General features: G+C 37.7%; 1 protein-coding gene across 5 annotated transcripts in view; it reads left to right on the top strand.

The window, feature by feature from the left end:
- The window catches only part of PLPP1 (phospholipid phosphatase 1), a 91,332-nt gene that overhangs the window by 50,333 nt on the left and 22,912 nt on the right, over positions 1-18,087 (top strand). For 4 of the 5 annotated variants that reach the window (XM_045493377.1, XM_045493394.1, XM_045493412.1 and 1 more), the window contains one exon: positions 10,634-10,914. In XM_045493377.1, the coding sequence (XP_045349333.1) occupies positions 10,634-10,914 (281 nt within the window). Of the gene's footprint in view, positions 1-5,178; positions 5,331-10,633; positions 10,915-18,087 lie in introns of all 5 variants that reach the window. The other variant, XM_045493384.1, reaches the window with a different exon arrangement.

The raw sequence follows: 18,087 nt of genomic DNA, 5'->3' as shown, positions 1-18,087 counted from the left end.
TTATCTGATATGTCGTTTGCAAATATCTTCTCCCATTCTGACATTTGCCTTTTAGTTTTGCTGATTGTTTCGTTCGCTTACAGTAAAAAAGTTCTTAACTACAGTTTCTCAGTTTTGCTGGACACCCCACCACCAGTCTTTCTAACTAACACTGTTGTTTATATCATGGTTTTGAGATCCTGAGTACTTGTGCAGAGGAAGTTAAAGATGGTGTGTGACCATATTCTTATATTATCTTTTCCTATCTCTGATAAGGGATGGAGAAGTGGTCTTGTGGTATTTAGTTGTTGGAAGTGGTGAGATACCATATCACATACCCTCTTTTGAATTATGATAAGTATTCACTTGTAGAACGCTGTACTTACCTGTGGGTAAGTATGAGTTTACCATGCAGAAAATCTGACTCTTACATGGGCTAATATGACTAGCCACATGGGCATATTAAAAAGCAGAGTGTAGGAATGTAAAGGGGTAGAGCCATTTGGGAAAATAGTTTGGCAGTTTCTTAATAAGCTAAACATGAACCTAAAACAGAAATATATGCTATATGACTGAGCCATTCCATACTTAGGTGTCTACTCATTAGAAAGGAAAATCTATGTTCACACAAAAACATATACATAAATGTTTATAGTGGTATTAGTCATACTAGACAAAAACTGAAACAACCGAAATATCCATTAACTGGTGAATGAATAAACCAAATGTTGTATATACATATAGTATGATACTATTTAGCAGTAAAAAAGGAACAAAGTACATGCTACAATGTGGATTAACCTCAAAAAATTATGCTGAGTGATGTGAGGACTTAGAAAATACTACATATAATATGATTCCATTCATTGGAAATGCTCAGAAAAGGCAAATCTATGTAAACACATAAAACAGATGAGTGGTTGCCTGGGGTTGGTAGTGGGAGCAAGGATTGAATGCAAATGAGCTCATGAGAATTTTTAGGGTAATGAAAAAGTTCTAAACCTGGATTGTGGTGATGGTTGTGCAACTTTGTAAGTCTACCCAAATCACTGAATTATGTATTTAGAGTGGATGAATCTTATGGTATGTAAACTATACCTCAGTAAAGTTTGTTTTTTTTTTTTTTTTCCCAAAAGGAAATGAAAGTGAATTTTGCAAACTTAAGTATTAGGAGAAACATGGTTTGACGAATGTAGTCATCTGACTAATGATGAAAAGGGATTGTTTTGGAGATGTAATCTTTGAGGTAAAAGGAAAAGGGTGTTTGATTTACATTGACAAAAGGGTAAGTGGAACCCTTTTGCCTAGAAATGTATGGTTAATACTGAAGATAGCATCATAAGTCTTAAAATTTTGCACTTCTCCATATTTATGTACCCTGTGGCTGTTAGAGTAAATTGTTATTATGTAGAATAACCTTTTCGGAGCAGTTTGTCAAGGACCTTAACATTTATATCCGTTGGCCTACAATTCCACATAAAAAATATATTCTCAGGAAATAATTAGAACTGAAAATAAGAATTAGTATTTGGAAATGTTCACTTAGCATTATGTAGCATAATCAAAAAATTAGTAATCTATATGCTGTCAGAGTAGGAAGAATGTTTATAATTATTTTAGTTATGGCTCTGTTGTTTGCAAGGAGTAGATTTCCTTTCTAACTAGCTTTTGTTGAAAGGATACAAGACACTCAAAGGTTCAAAACAGCAAGATGGGTGGGACCCTTTGACAATGCTGAGCCAAGACAGCTTTCCCCATTTCTCGCTCTTAGGGGCCAGGCTGGTCATTCTGTCTTCCTTGCAGTCCTGCTTTGTCCTCAGCATTTTCTTTTGCCAGTCTTTCTTGTGCATGGTTCAGTGCTGCTTGCCAGCTCTGACTGAGTCAGTCTTTGTTCCAGTGCCAAAATTTCCAGAGCACGAATCTGGACGTGGTCACTGACCCTAAGTGGGTCAGTGAACAACTGGTTATTTGGTCTTCTCCATTCCCTTTTTGGGCTCTACATTCAGTTTTAGTGAAAATGAAATGGTGTTGGATAATGGCAGTGATGTAATAGATCTCATGGACTTATATGAGGGATTGCGAATATTAATTTGGAAATATTTCTAAGGCCTTCTGTGATACAATTGCTTTTCTTTACTCACACTCTCAAAAGAATAGTGTACATTTGTGGTATATTCCTGCTTAGTGTGTGTGTGTGTGTGTGTGTGTGTGTGTTTTAATCATTCCTTACTAAAATCTCTGTGGTTTGGTTACCACCCTTTTTTCCTTATTAAAACCACTTCTACTAAGTCTGGTTCTTAAAAATGTGTTGGATGCTGTGGACCAGTTCACCACCTCCTGAGATGCTCTCTCTGGACTTGGCCTCAGTGATATTATTCTCTCTTGACCTTTTTTCCGCCCTCCGGGTTTGCCTCAGTGGATCTTCCTCCTGTGCTCATTCCTTTAATATCGCCATTGCCAGGTGCCTCACCCTCCACTTCTTTTCACTTCCTGTCTGTCCTGCAGAGTTTCTCTTACCCTGTGGCTTCAGAAATCCTTTATATCCCCAAATCTATCTTTACCAGACAATTTCTACTGAGATTCTGATTGTGGTTACCACCATTTTTTTGAATATTATCAAAGCTTCTCTTTTCAAGCTTCATAGCTTTTTGTACCTCTGTTTATTCTCTGCGACAGTTATGTATGTTTTGTGCCTTACTCAGTTTTGTATTCCTGGTAGCACCTACCAGAATTCTTTGAGAATGGATTCACTCAATATGTTTCCATTTGTGTATTCCTGTTTTTAAAAATGGACTAGTTATACTTGTATGTGATTTTGTTTCCTTCTATACTAAAAAAAAAAAAAATACCACAAACCTTTTTTCTAAATCTAAAAATAATTTTCAACATAATCTTTGTGGTCAGAGGGAAAAAAATCAACTTGGTGGATATGCTTGCTAAGAACATTTTTCAATATATTTGGGTTTATTAAGAGGAATTTTTCCTGAGAATAAGGACATAAAGTCTACTGCACTTTGGACACTGATTATATGTGGATTTAATTTCCATACTAGATATCTTGTCTTACCACAAAAAAAGAAATCATTGAAAAATTCAACTAATTCAGAAATATGCAATGTAGAGAGTGAAAATTTCCATTATCATGTGTAGATTTGAATTGTGGACTTGGTGATTCTTTGTGAATACAAAATAAATTTGCTCATTGGGTAAGAGTATGGCTATTGAAGGATGAATGTTTTGTTACTATATGGGGCAGGCAATAATTGAAATCATCGATCTGCTTATTAACCTCCACAGTGTGTGCTAAGTATAAAATGTTTGTGCTCACCTGTGGTATCTGTATTAAAGTCTTGGGCATTTTGTCCCATTCCTCTGAATGCAGACAGGTTGGTGAATCAGAGGATAGTCTGAAATCCGATATGAGAGGTGGTATAAGGGTCTGTTAGCAAAGTCAGTTATAGTTTAATTTTCTTTCTTTCTTTTTCTTTTCTTTTTTTGGTAATTGTAGCATTTACTATAAGTATGCCTTTGGGAACCTTGTGAATGTCTTAAAGACTTCTAATGGGTGGCCACTCTTGGCAAATAGCTTAACACAGAGATATAAGCTTTGGTTTATGTATTCAGGGTATAAATGAAAAGCAGGAAGATAACTCCGAATGTGTTTTTTTTGCTTTTTTTTTTTTGTTAATTTTTTTAAATGTTTATTTATTTTTGAGAGAGAGATAGAACGTGAGCAGGGGAGGGGCAGAGAGAGAGAGAGAGACAGAATCAGAAGCAGGCTCCAGGCTCTGAGCTGTCAGCCGAGAGCCCAACATGGGGCTTGAACCCACAAGCCAGGAGATCGTGACCTGAACTGAAGTTGGACGCTTAACCGAATGAGCCACCCAGAGGCCCTCCTCCCCGCCTTTTTTAAAGTTTATTTATTTATTTTGCAAGAGAGAGAGCACAAGTCAGGGAGTGGCAGAGTGAGAGGAGGAGAGGGAGAATCCCAAGCAGGCTCTGTACATAGTGCAGAGCCTGACACAGGGCTCGAACTCATGAAACCCTGAGATCATGACCTGAACTGAAATCAAGAGTTGGATGCTTAACCAACTGAGCCACCCAGGCGCCGTGGAAAGTGCTTCTTTTCATTTGGCCCTTTTAGATAGAACATACTTGATATTTGTAGTAATGATACTCAGGCAGAGGGGCAGAGTTATAGTTGTCATTCAGCCTTTGGGGCGTTAGTGGAGTTAATGAGAACTGTAAATGGTTGTCAAGACTTGTAGTTTCATGGAAAGAACATTTGAATATATAGTGAGTATGATAGCTTGATGGTGATGGCATTACTGCTGGGAGAATGGGTCTCTGAGGGAGAGAATCTTCCGCTCTTGGATAAATCTTGACACAGACCTCATGTAGAAGGTTTTTGCTAATTTAACACTCTTACAGGGCATTCCTAATCAGTATGCTTCATGTTAATCAGTATGTGTGCTTCAGTGAAGTAAAGGAGAAATGAATTCTTAAAGTTGACTTTTAGGGAAGAGACATTTTAATTTTAGGAGGTGTGAGACATGATCTTCAGGGAAAACAGTGATGAAACCAGAGAGAACAGTCTTTTGGAGTTTTTGTACTTGACTCCATTGTCTGTTATTTCTTAAACTTGGTTTAAATTCAGGTCCTTTTCATAGCAGCTCTAAACTTGCTGTAGACTGTATAGAAAAGAGTGGATAACACATTTTTTAGATACTCTGTAGCTTAGCCATGACCATGTCCTGTCTAAATGTGGTAGTAATGTAGAGACAAAAAGGAGAATATCAAAATGCTTTTTTCCTTTTGGAAGCAAAGTGTGTAACAAATTGGTTTGGGAATAGTGTTGAAAGTCCTGTGATTAAACAGCAAACAAGAGCATGAGAAGGGAGTTTTGTTTTGTTTTGTGGTTTTTTTTTTGTCTTCCCTAAAATCGGCTTAGTTTATTTGGGTAAGAAGAAAGGGAAGAAGATACTCTTCGTTAAATTGGTTAAGCATTGTTCTTTCTACCTTCTTAATCTAAACTGTAATCTTTTTAACTTCTGTTGCATGCATTGCTGCATTTCCTTTTTACGTGTGCTCTTATTTATTTTCATGGCAAATGCATTTTTAAACAGTCTCTGGGATAATTATTGCCATTAATTTTCATATTTCTATTTTAATGATATTTTCATTTATTCCTTTTGCTAGCTGGATTGCCTTTTGCAATTCTTACTTCAAGGCATACCCCCTTCCAGCGAGGAATATTCTGTACTGATGAGTCCATCAAGTACCCTTACAAAGAAGACACCATACCTTATGCGTTATTAGGTGGAATAATCATTCCATTCAGTATTATTGTTGTAAGTCAAATCCACTTTTCCAAGTTTATCACTTTTGGGCAATTGGCTTAATTTTGTGTTAATCTGTTAATTATTGAATGCATAAATGTCCAAAACAATGTGTGTTTTTTCGAACCTTTAATTGAAGGTGTTACTTGATCAAGAAAATCTCAGCTGTTTTAAGTGGGACCAAAGGAATAACAATGTATAATTAGAAGAACCTCACTGAAAGTGTGTAGCTTTTATGCTAATCTTTTTCGGAGTCCCTGTGATGTCTAGACCTCTCATTTGCTATTGGTGCAGTAGTCACGAAATAGATGAATGTTATAGCAGTGTGTTTTTAGCATACTTTATACCCTAGGGTATTTTATAATTTGCGGAATCAGTGTATATGTACCTACTTTCTAGTTACTGAGTTCTAAAAAATCACAAGTAACTAATCTTAAGACTTCATTCTAACCCATGTTACTTTAAAGAATTTTTATTTTTTAGAAAACTTTTTGTTAACATTTATTTATTTTTGAGGCAGAGAGAGACAGAGCGTGAGCAGGGAAAGGGCAGAGAGAGAGGGAGACAAAGAATCCGAAGCAGATTCCAGGCTCTGAGCTGTCAGCATAGAGCCTGACGTGACCCTCAAACTCACAAACCATGAGATCATGACCTGAGCAGAAGTTGAATGCCCAACCGACTGAGCCACCCAGGTGCCCCTAAAGAATTTTTAGATAATGGCACAAACTAGAGAGAAAAGCCAAAGTTCTATATATGATTAGCAGTGAACACAAGAAGTTTTATTGGTACTAAAACATAATAGCAACTATTGTTTTTAGAATTTCAGGTGGGAATGCTTAGAGAATGTGCTCCAGGGAGTAGACTTCAAGTGATTGGACTAGATTATTTTATAATGTCTTGACCTAGAGAGTCTGTGACTTAGATTAAATAGTTTTATGCTCCATAACTTATAACTTTAGGAAGAAGATTTATATGGTTTACAGGAAAAAATATGGTCCCATTCAGGAGATAGGCTAACAAGATAACATATATGTCTTGTCTGTTTTGGAGTTTATTGAAAAAAAAAAACCCTTAATTTAGAAATGTAATGTGTTTTTTTTTTTTTAAGTTTATTTTGAGAGAGAGAGAGAGACAGAGGGAGTGTGAGCAGTGGAGGAGCAGAGAGAAGGAGAGAGAGAATCTCAAACAGGCTCCATGCTGTCAACGCAGAGCCTGACACAGGATTCAATCTCACGAACCCCATGAGATCATGACCTGAGCTGAAATCAAGAGTCAGATGCTTAACTGACTGAGCCACCCAGGTGCCCCTAGAAATTTAATGTTTTATTCAAGAATAATCACAGTTCCTTATTAGCCTTGAGAATTAATCAACTCATAATTTGTGGTACATAATTAATAAAAGAAAACCTTCATTATAAACAAGTTTGTTTCATGAGACTGTGAGTTCCTGTTCTTCTGGGTACCGTTGCTACCTGCCATGGACCTGGGCATGGTGGAATCTGGCATGTCCCAGGTGCTCAGATAAAATAAGAGTAATTGCACAGTAATACTGGTTGGCTCTCCTGCAGTATGCTGAAGTTTTAAGAAATCAGCAGATCCCTTTGATCTAGATACATCTTAAACTGAATTCTTACTACTAAAAGAAAGAAAGTCAGGCCTATGATTGTTCCTTTAAAGAGGTAGTAAGAGTAGTTTTTTATTTTTAAGTATATATGTTTCTGAGATACTATTTGAATATAAAAATTTTAGTAGGACACTTAGTTGCAAATATAGTTGACTCTTTAACAAGGTGGGGATTAGGAGCACTGACCCCCAGTGCAGTCATAAATCCATGTTATAGCTTTCGATGCCCCCCCAAACTTAACTAATAATAGCCTACTGTTACCTAGAAGCCCTACTGATAACCTAGTCAATTAACACACATTTTGTATGTTACATGTGTTACATACCATATTCTTACAATAAAGTATGTTAGAAAAAAGAAAAAGTAAGAAGATCCTAAAGAAGGGAGAATACATTTACAGTACTGTATTGTATTTATCAAAAATATCCATGTGTAAGTGGACCTGCTCTGTTCAAACCTGTGCCGTTTGAAGGGTCAACTTAGTAGCCGAGTTCATGCAGGATTGTCCCTTGGAGTACTCTAATGCTGCTGCAGAAGTATTTGTCTTTCATTTCTACTTGACTTCGCATCTCGCTAAAAGGGATGCTGCACCAACAGAACTACAGAAAATCCATTACAGACCAAAGGCCTGCATCAGGAAAGGTTGCTGACTGCGGGCAGCAAGTGTGGGGGTATGGTCTGCCCATCGAGGGCAGTGCCTGACACAACACTTAGTAAGGACTTGTTATTTACATTTCATTAATTTGGAAGTTTTGACTCTTTCATCATGAGCTGTGAGAAAGTTATCTTTATGTTTAATAAAACAAATAAATTGAATATAGGTTTCTTTAAAAAAAAAAAAGAACATACTGTTTAAAGGTGCTATCAAAGTCCTATTTTCATGTCAACCGTATCGACAAACTGCACAGAGCAGTGTTTTATGTAGTATTTAAACAAAAAATTAACTTTGTTCATTAACTCCACTTCCTTCAGGCAGCACTTGGTTAAACGTGTAAACATTTAATTTTATTTACTAGAAAATCTATCAGTTCTTTAAAAAAAATCAGGACTGTGATTCAGACTTCATACCTGTTCAATCTGATGAGACCATTTTGACTTTTCATACCCGTTCAATCCGATGAGACCATTTTGACTTTGGAAAAATATTCAGTAGAATATAACGGGAGCGAAGGTAGTTAGAGATATTTAGGAAGGAGTAGAAGTACACCAGTGATTTTAGACTACACTTTTGGGAAGGTGGACCCTGAGTGGAAGACACATAATACAGGGACACTGTAAAGATATATAAATCCTTTTGGTTGATGGATTTTTAAAGGTGATGGTGAGAAAATAGTGTGGTGCATAGGTTATTTTGAAATGACTGAATTACATGTATTTAGGTAATTACTAACTTTGATCTTTCAGAGTATTTGGTTTTAGTCCCCCAAACTTATCTTTATTTCTTTAATAATTTATCATATCTTTGGAGTATAAATAATGTGTAACAAGTGATCCCAGCTGTAAAGTAAGACTACAGTTAGCTTAGGTGTGGACTTCAAAAGGCTAAGCATTGGCATAAATGGTTCAAAGGGCAGAATAACATATTAAAATGAAACAAACTTGGCTGTCATGTGTAGTGAAATGCACAGACACATCCCAACATTTAATTTGGAAAATCAGTTTAGAACTTGTCTATTTCCCTCAGTTAAGATAGAGGGCATAATAAAAAATGATGTACACTAGCCTAGTGTTTGTCAGCTTTAGCGTCCCTCTGCCCTTTGCCACCATTTAGGGTTAAGTTTCAGCTTACACTACTTCTGTGAATCAGTTTGTCATCTGTGCCCAGTACTCTGAATTCTCCTAGTGAGCTGACTTGCTGTCATCAGTGTCAAGACCAGGGTGTGGGTGGTCCTAAAAAATGATCATCATGCCTAGGAAGACTCCCAAAGATCAAGAGTTGGAAAACAGTTGAGTGCTTATGCAGGATGAACAGCAGACAGCTGAGGTGGGGATATTTCAGCTGCTCAGATTGTGGTTGATTAATAAACTTGGTTTATATTTTAAATGATCAAAGAACAATTCCATAATGAAACATGAGAGAAGTATTTTCTTGCTGTTGATCTATCAAGGCAGTTGCTGGAATATCTTAACAGTCAGAGGAGACAGTGTATACTTTAATACGGGGCTACTGGAGGCACTTGGGGAGAACCCTAAGCAAAATTGCAGAGGTGTGGTATCCCAAAAGTGCATATGGTTTTTCTCTCCTGAGAAAAGGATCTGATTAAGTCATTCACATTAAGCACTATAATGAGGAATGTATTTCTGTGGGGTTAATGTTGAAACTAAGGGTGTTTACCTTTTACCCAAGAGGCAACACTTTTAATTAAAATTTATTAACCACCTGCTCTGTTTTAGGCCACCGTGGTGGTACTGGCTTTCTATTCAATGACTAACACTTCGTTCTTGCTTTTGTACAATTCATAGTCTACAATTCACAGTTGTTAGAGTTCTGACATTCTAATTATGGAATTCTAGGAGCCATGGAGACAGATGAAGAAATCTCTTTCAGAAGACAACCATTTATTTTACCTATGATAAGGCTGACCCTGAAGATAATTGGAAATTATCTCCACTACATGGAAATGTTTGAATTTTCTGTAAAATTGTTAATGAAAATTTAAGACAAAGCCATGAAACTAGTTTGTATCTTAAGCACAACTTTGTGACTTGTGTCTCCCCACTTCGCCCAATATCAGCAAGCTGACTCTTGTCATTTAACTATTTATTTTGGTCTCAAGTGGCTAGAACGTGGATTATTTTATCAGAAAGTATAAATTTTTTTATAATTTTGCCTTTCAGTATTTTTTGGATTTCTTAGGGTTTTGGTCTGTGAGCTTGTCAAGTATTTGGAAGCCTTTTTATGCCTTTAAACTCACTACCAATGGCCTATGCTGACACATGCTCTACTGGAAGCAGTGGGGGCAGCGGGGGGGGGGGGGCTTTGTTGTCTCCACTTTTAGTGCAAAACAAAGTCAGTGAAAAATAAAGAGGAAAGAGTCACTTGAAATATTTTCTTGGAGAAGGAGACCATCAAATGTATGTTTGATCAGTTAATGAGACTTGCTAAGAAAGCCAGGCCTACAAGTCTGTAGAGGCAGGACTGGGAGGCTGTGTGTCAGCTGATCTCTGCCCTCTGTACCCTTTGGCCTCCATGTTAGATCTCTGCTTTTATATTAGTTTACTCCCTGAAAGTATTTTACTTTTTAAAATATGATGGATGTGTTTGATTCAGAGGAATGTTTGATGAAAATGAAGACTGCCAGAAAAAGTACTATATAAGGGATATTCTAATTGGGGAAGTTTGTCTTCTTTTAACAAACCATGGTTTTTGTTCTCTGTGATACATCATTTCGTACTAAAACTCACTGTATTTGAGTACAAGAAAAAAAGTAAGATTGTATCGTTTCAGGTAGAGTTTGAAATTGTTTTGGCCATTGCTTTTTAAGCAGTATCCACAATTCATCTGGCACCTTTTTTCATGGTTTAGAATTAGCTATCCTAACTGACTCTCCATTTGCAAAAGGAAAAAAAAAAAGGTGGTGTTTTTAAAATAAAGATTTTATTGTGATTTATCATTTTCTTTTCTATTTTTTATTTTGCTTAAAGTGCCTGGTTCCTGCTTTAACATACTATTTTTCTGTTTGTTTTTCAGATGATTGTTGGAGAAGCCCTGTCTGTTTATTATAACCTCTTGCACTCGAATTCCTTTATCAGGAATAACTACATAGCCACTATTTACAAAGCCATTGGAACATTTTTATTTGGTGCAGCTGCTAGTCAGTCCCTGACTGACATTGCCAAGTATTCAATAGGCAGACTGCGGCCTCACTTCTTGGATGTTTGTGACCCAGATTGGTCAAAAATCAACTGCAGTGCTGGTTATATTGAAAACTACATATGTCGAGGGAATGCACAAAAAGTGAAGGAGGGCAGGTGCGTGTTAAATCCTTAATGTTTGTTTTATCTTGTGTATTCTTGGGAAATAAGGTTCCAGAAACTGGAGATGAGTTAGCCACTAGCTTAAAGAGAGAACTAGTGTAGTTACTGGGATGTGAATTGAGACCATTTTTTGACCTATTATCTTATTCTTTTTTCCCCATTTTTGCCCTACCTTCTATTTAAGAGCATTTTAATGCAAGTCTTTGCATGTCCAATGAATAATAATGTAAAATGAACTTGGTATGTCATATAGTTCAGGACCAGCAAACTTTTTCTTAAGGCACCAGGCAGTAAATATTTTAGGTTTTGTGGGCCATTTGCTTAATTTGACAACTGTCCAGCTGTACTGTTGTACCAGGAAAAACCCATCACAGACAATCCTTGAACTAATGGCTTTGGTTATATTCCAATAAAAGTTTATTAACAGAAACAGTGGCTGCTCCAGGGGTTATAGTTTGCTGACTTTTGATGAAGTCCAGTTGTGTATTAAGTTCTGCTCAGCCTCTTAGTATTTTTCGAGAATATTTTTATAAGGACACTTTATATCTTGACAGCTTTTGGTCTTAGGGTTGCCTTCTTTTAATATCCTTCGTGGGCTCCTTTCTATACCTGGAGCACTGTTAGGCATGAATGAAATAGATGTGTGGAACCCAAAAGGTCCAACTCTTTTAATGTATAGATGAGGAAACGGAGGCCCAGTAACATTAAATAAAATCACTAATTAGTAGGAGAGCCAGTTTCCCATCTCAAGTCTCAGCATTGTCACCTTTATTTTTTCTATATGGTTGACCTTGTGTTTTTTTTTTTTTTTAATTTTTTTTTTCAACGTTTATTTATTTTTTGGGGGGGGACAGAGAGAGACAGAGCATGAACGGGGGAGGGGCAGAGAGAAAGGGAGACACAGAATCGGAAACAGGCTCCAGGCTCTGAGCCATCAGCCCAGAGCCTGACGCGGGGCTCGAACTCACGGACCGCGAGATCGTGACCTGGCTGAAGTCGGACGCTTAACCGACTGCGCCACCCAGGCGCCCCTGACCTTGTGTTTTTAAAGTAGCTATCACTTTACGTTAGTTATTCATCATCCAACAAAGACTTTTCTCTGGGTAAAACATCCTTTGACTATTTCTCATATATGATTCTCAGACGTTTTATTATCCCTGTTGGTTCTCTTATAAGCTACACAGGCCTTATAGTAGCTCCTAATTTTTACATTTAGTAGGGATGAAAAAACACTTTACTTAACTAAGAGTATACACTGTGCTGTGTGCAGGAAATTCAGCAGTGAACTAGAAGGCTGTGGTTCTCATCTTCATGGAGCTTAGTCTAACATGGAGGACTTAAATTAAACAAGTGATGGCAGTGGAAGAGAATCTCCTTGTTGATAATGAGGCCAGAGAATAGAGAGGCTATTGAATAGCAAGCTTTGAGGTGATCATAGGAGGACTGATACAGGGGTATAAAGTCCTAATGAATGAAGGAGGGAGAAGTGACTAATGCAGTAGGGAATTGAGAAGTAGATAGTAGAAAGTAGTGTTGTTGAATTTACGTAAGCAAGCATTTTTATGAGGGCTAGAGGAAGAATGGTGCAGAAATGGCTTTGAGGAGTAATGAAATTACCAATACCAGCCCTGGGCTCTTAGAGTGTGAGATGTGGAGATCTCATTCTCTGCTCTGAAAGCACTATAGTGTCTGAGGGAAAGTTCTCAGATTTAATGACTAGGAGGTTAAGAGACCTTTGGTGAAGAGTTTGAAGACCCAGGGAAATACAGAGGACTATCCATGTTTGTCTCTCTAATATCTCTCCTGCATAGAAAAACTCTAATGTTTTCTCTTGGCCAGGGGATTCAAGAAAGTCACCAGGTAATAAGGGTTTACCTAAACTCCAGAAAATACCATTATAAACTATTCTTAAAGGACATAGACTCTTCACACATGTACTGTTTCTCTGATTCAGGGGCATAAATCTTGGCTCAAAATTTTCTTGTAACAATATGTCTTTTTTGTAAATTTTTTTAAATGTTTATTTTTGAGAAAGAGAGCACAAGGTAGGGGGAGGGGCAGAGAGAGAGAGGGAGACACAGAATCTGAAGGAGGCTCCAGGCTCTGAGCTGACAGCACAAAGCCTGACACAGGGCTCGAAACCCACGAACCACAATATCATGACCTGAGCTGAAGCCAGACGCTCAATTGACTGAGTCACCCAGCACCCCTGTAACACAACAATATATCTTATTGAGAGGTTTTTCTTTCTTATATAAGCCATTTGGACAAAATGTGAAATAATATAATTTATTTTAAATAGCATAAAAGTAATTACATTTTTCAGTCTATACATGTCCAATTATGTATCTCTTCCTAGTGTATCTAAATTGGCCAGCATGTACCATTATACTCTGATGACTTAAGTACATGTAGGTTTTTTAACACTTTACCCTTTAAAGTTTCTTCAGCAACCCACATTTTGAATGAGAAGATCTGTTGGTAAGCTTTCGGGCTCTGAAATAAGGAAAATCAAACCTAGAAATGAAATTTTAAGAAAATTTTGTGTGTTCTGAGAAAAATGTGATTTCCATTAATGTTTCCAGCATAATTTAGGTGTTGCTGCAGTTTCAGAGCTTTGTAACATTGGTGCATAACTGTGGCTTTGCTTTGCTATTCTATTGTGGAGCATAATTTGGTTGGATTCAGGCTTTCCTATTGCTTTTGTTGAATTTTACAAGTCAGGATGCCAAAAACACAAAACATTTCAGTCTAGACATTGTCTGTAATATATTAGGATTATAGTATAATCTCCTTTAATATATTTCTCTACACAGCCTGCCCCCTGTACTTTTAATTATAAAATTATAATGCTTAACGTTGGAGAGAAGGGAACATAAGCATCCGAAATGAGTCATTTTTGTTGACAATAAATGAGTCACAGTTACATCTAGGGGTGAGAGTACTCTTCTACAATTTTGGCTTTTGGTCTTGATTTTTTCCCCATTTGTTCTCTTATTTTCTTCTGTTCCCTTCTACTCCTTCTGCCCTTCCTGCCTGTTTGCATGGTCTTGTGGTCTCATATCACTGATGGACTTTTACCAGGCTTCATTTGTGGCCTTGGGTCCTAAACATAGAAGTGAGAACATAAATGGACTATAGTGGAATAGTTACTCATTGTAATATCCAGAGAACTTCTCTTCATTTAAATTTAAATATTAAATTTAAAATTAATACCTGGGGATTTACTATAAATGAAAAGGGGCTATACTTGTAACTGTGGGACATCCAGCTGCCATTGCTTATGCCAAAGAGAATAACATTACTTTAAGTCTGTGAAAAGAAATTACTCAAGATCCCAGGTAGTTCAGACCTGTAGCACTCTGCCCAGGTGGAGATTCTCTTCAGAGAATCCTAAGGAGATGCTCTCAAAGAGAATCTGTAGACCAATGGCTCTTAAATGTTAGTAATTCATTAGAATCACCGGGAGGGCTTGTTAAACTACAGATTTCTAGGTTTCATCATCAGATGTTTAATTCGCGAAGTGGAAGTGGAGGCTGAGAAGATGTGTTTCTAACACACTCCCAGAGGCTGCTGTGTCTGTGCTTAATCTCAGGACCACACTTTGTGAACCAGTGCTTTATATCCCCTGGATGATGGGAACACAAGCTCTCATGACATTTGTTATCTCAGGATGTAATGCAAGGTGAATTTCAGGTTGTGTACAACTAGCTTTGTTACTGAATGATCTATCACTGGCCACTAACTCAGGGAATGAGTGGGTGAGCCCTGGTGCTACTGGGGCGGATTGTTCTGTGCCAGGAACCCCAGGGGGGCTGGACAGCTGCTGGCTAGGTTTGCCAACACTGACCTCTCTGCCAGCAAGATGGACACCTACAGTGTAATAGAGAGAGGCTGGTAGCATACATGCAAGAGAGCAGGCAGGGAACGCGTGATTGTGGGTTGGGGTCAGTATAGGTTCAGCCCATGATCCATGGGCAGGTAAGGGGACGAGTGGGGTATGGTCATTCTGTTGCTATCAAGGCTTTTCTGGTCTGGCGGTTGGGCTATTCAGGTCTTTGCAAAATGTCTTTGTCAGTGACTTAAGAAAGTGTGGTTAGAAATAAGCACTGTGGCTTTTCATTAGAGCATCAGTTATTCGGTCTTATCTATTTCTGGTTTTAACAGTTGGGCTGTATAGTGGAGCAAGAGAGCTCACTAACAGCTGCTCTATTTGTGATAATACAGTATAGAAACTGTTGTTTTTAAGAGATTCACTTCTCTTTTCTGGCTTTATTAAAAAAATGTTTTTTTAATGTTTGTTTATTTTTGAGAAAGGGAGAGCATGAACGGGGCAGGGGGAGAGAGAGAGGAAGACAGAGGATCTGAAGCAGGCTCTCTGCTGACAGCAGAGAGCCTGATGGGGGCTAGAACCCAGGAACTGTGAGATTATGACCTGAGCCAAAATCTGACCGTCAACCAACTGAGCCACCCAGGTGCCCCTTTTGGCTTTTATTTAAATTACATTTGCTTAAGCATAGCCTCAGTGTTTCTGATCATTTCTGAGTGACTGGTGTTTGGCTATATAAATCAGATGTTCAGTACAAAGTCATTTCTTTTGGATTATGGCCACTTTATATCACGTAGATGTTTACTCGTGATATGTTTGGTCGAATGTGAGACATAATTTTCCTTTTGTTTTTCTTTTAAAGTAACCCCATGCAGGTAAATAAAGGTAAATTTTGAGGGAGTGCCTCAGTAGTGAAAACCCATTATAATTAGACTGATTAGCTGTGGTATAAAGTATCTGGTAAAACCTGCTTTACACTCTGAGAGAATGGCTTCTTCTGTGTGGTCTAATTGTAGACATTACAGGATAGTTTATCTTTCAGAATAATTCAGGTTTATCTATACTTCTCATGTGTATCAGTAACCTAGAAGACAGCCTTTGTCTTCGTCTTATATCTACATGGTAAAAGCAATATATAGAATAAAAGAGGGAATGATTAAAACAAAATTTTTTTTAAGTTTATTCATTTATCTTGAGAGAGACAAAGTACAAGCAAGGAAGAGCCAAAGAAAGAGGGGGAGAGAGAGAATCCTAAGCAGGCTCCATACTGACAGCACAGAGCCCGAGGGGCTTGAACTTGGCAAACCAGGAGATTATGACCTGAGCAGAGACTAAGGCTTAACCTACTGAGCCACCAGGTGCCCTGAAAGAGGGGATGATTTTAAAAGATCCTCCACTCTGTGAAAGGACATTAGGTATTAGTGCATTTAAAAGGAGAGTGACTTCAAGGCCAGCACCTCTTTCCTGCCACCTCCTCTGTTCTGAATGTTAGTATGTGATACTTTCAGTTGTAGCTGTGACTATTACCTCACTCTCACACTGACTCTTTTTGCCCCATTGTTTCTTTTTTTTCTTTCTTTTTTTAATGTTTATTTATTTTTGAGAGAGAGTGTGAACAGGGGAGGGGCAGAGAGAGAGGGAGACACAGAATCCAAAGCAGGTGCCAGGCTCCCAGCTGTCAGCACAGAGCCCGATGCAGGGCTTGAATCCATGAACTGTGAGATCATGACCTGAGCCAAAGTGGGATGCTTAACCGACTGAGCCACCGGCCATCCTAAGCCCCATTGTTTCTTACACTTTAGTCACATTGGAATCACATGGAGGGTTTGTTAAATACATAGAGCTGGGCCTCAGCCCTAAAGTTTCTGATTCAGTGGGTCTGGGGTGGAGCCCAAGAATTTTCATTCCCCAAACCTTCCCCAATGGTGCTGTGGATCCTAATTTGTGTATCATGGCTTCAGCCTATCTCTGAAGTTACTAATTTCAACTACTAATTAGTCCTAGTCACTGTGGAAGCTACCAAGGTGTGCAAGTTGCTCTCGTGGTGTTGCGCGGGGGCTGCGACATGTTTGGAGATGATGTGTGTGATAGAATGGATACAGGCTTGAAGGTGTAAAGATAAAACCCTCAATGAAATCAGAGGGTAGTCATACCACTTCTAATAGAGGAGGCAATTTGGAGGGTAAGGTTTGAATGTGTAGAATTAGGGTGGGGTATGTATTCAGGTCCAGGAGCGACATGATCAGAGGCAGGCAGGCAGGATTAGGGTATATAGGCAATATTTTAGTAGACTTAATCTACTGGCATCATTTTAAAAGGGGGTTTTGTTTGTCAGTTGTTAATTTATAAAGGCAATCTGGGGCATTTAAGGCTAAGGAAACTTTTACTTTGTTCAGAAATAAAAACAAAGTTACACAACAGGATACCTAGTTAAATAGCTAAATATATTCTTACACATAATTTTGATTTAGCCTGTGTTGCATTTATGCATTCCATATAATTTTGTTTTAGTGTGGAATAAAAGCAAAAGATGTTTTCTCCCTTGAGATTTAACTTGGTGCCTGAATCTCTTTTATGAATGCAGAATTAGTTGCCTTGACATGTGACTTTATTTTGATTGACGTGCATACTTGCAAAGATAAGATCCCTTCTTTACATTTAGTGACTTCCTACCACGATTTATTGGTAGATATATGTACGTCATAATGTATTTTAAAAACAGCCCTCCCACCCCCAAAACTAGTAAGTCATGCCATCCACTTCGCCCTTTTTAAATGGTAATTTAGAGAATTAATTATGAACAAATATATCAGCTTTGGGCACTTTGCGAAATTGTCCTTGGATTTTCTTCTTAGTTTTTGAGTTAGAATGTAGGAGGCAGTGGATATATTAAGATGAAAGAAATTCTTAGGTTTTGATAAATCAAGCAGTGCTGTGCATTAAATGTTAAAAGGTTACTAACTCACATGAACACATCATCAGCTGATTATTTTATCTTGATGCTTTGTACCTTCAGCCCTCAACAAGTACAAAAAGATCAAGATCATACTGTGCATATTCTTGATGCTTTGTACCTTCACCTTAGAACTCTTGAATTCCACATTGTCAGCTTTGAAATATGAAAAAAAAAGTTTCGTAGATATATTAGTGAGTACTTTTTCCAGATTAAAATATAATGATAAATCTCATAGATGGAGTGGTATAAAGCTTGAGTTTCCATGCAGAATAAATGTGAACAACATGCATTAAGTATTTGAATTTTATTAGAAAATAAGTATTTTTATTGAGAGGTTAGGGTGTGAGTTGCATTTGTGAATAGTAAAACAAGCATGACTTTG

The sequence above is a fragment of the Leopardus geoffroyi genome, chromosome A1 (genome assembly GCF_018350155.1).
Source record: "Leopardus geoffroyi isolate Oge1 chromosome A1, O.geoffroyi_Oge1_pat1.0, whole genome shotgun sequence".
Classification (NCBI taxonomy): Eukaryota; Metazoa; Chordata; class Mammalia; order Carnivora; family Felidae; genus Leopardus; species Leopardus geoffroyi.
This window is presented reverse-complemented; position numbering and strand designations above follow the sequence as displayed.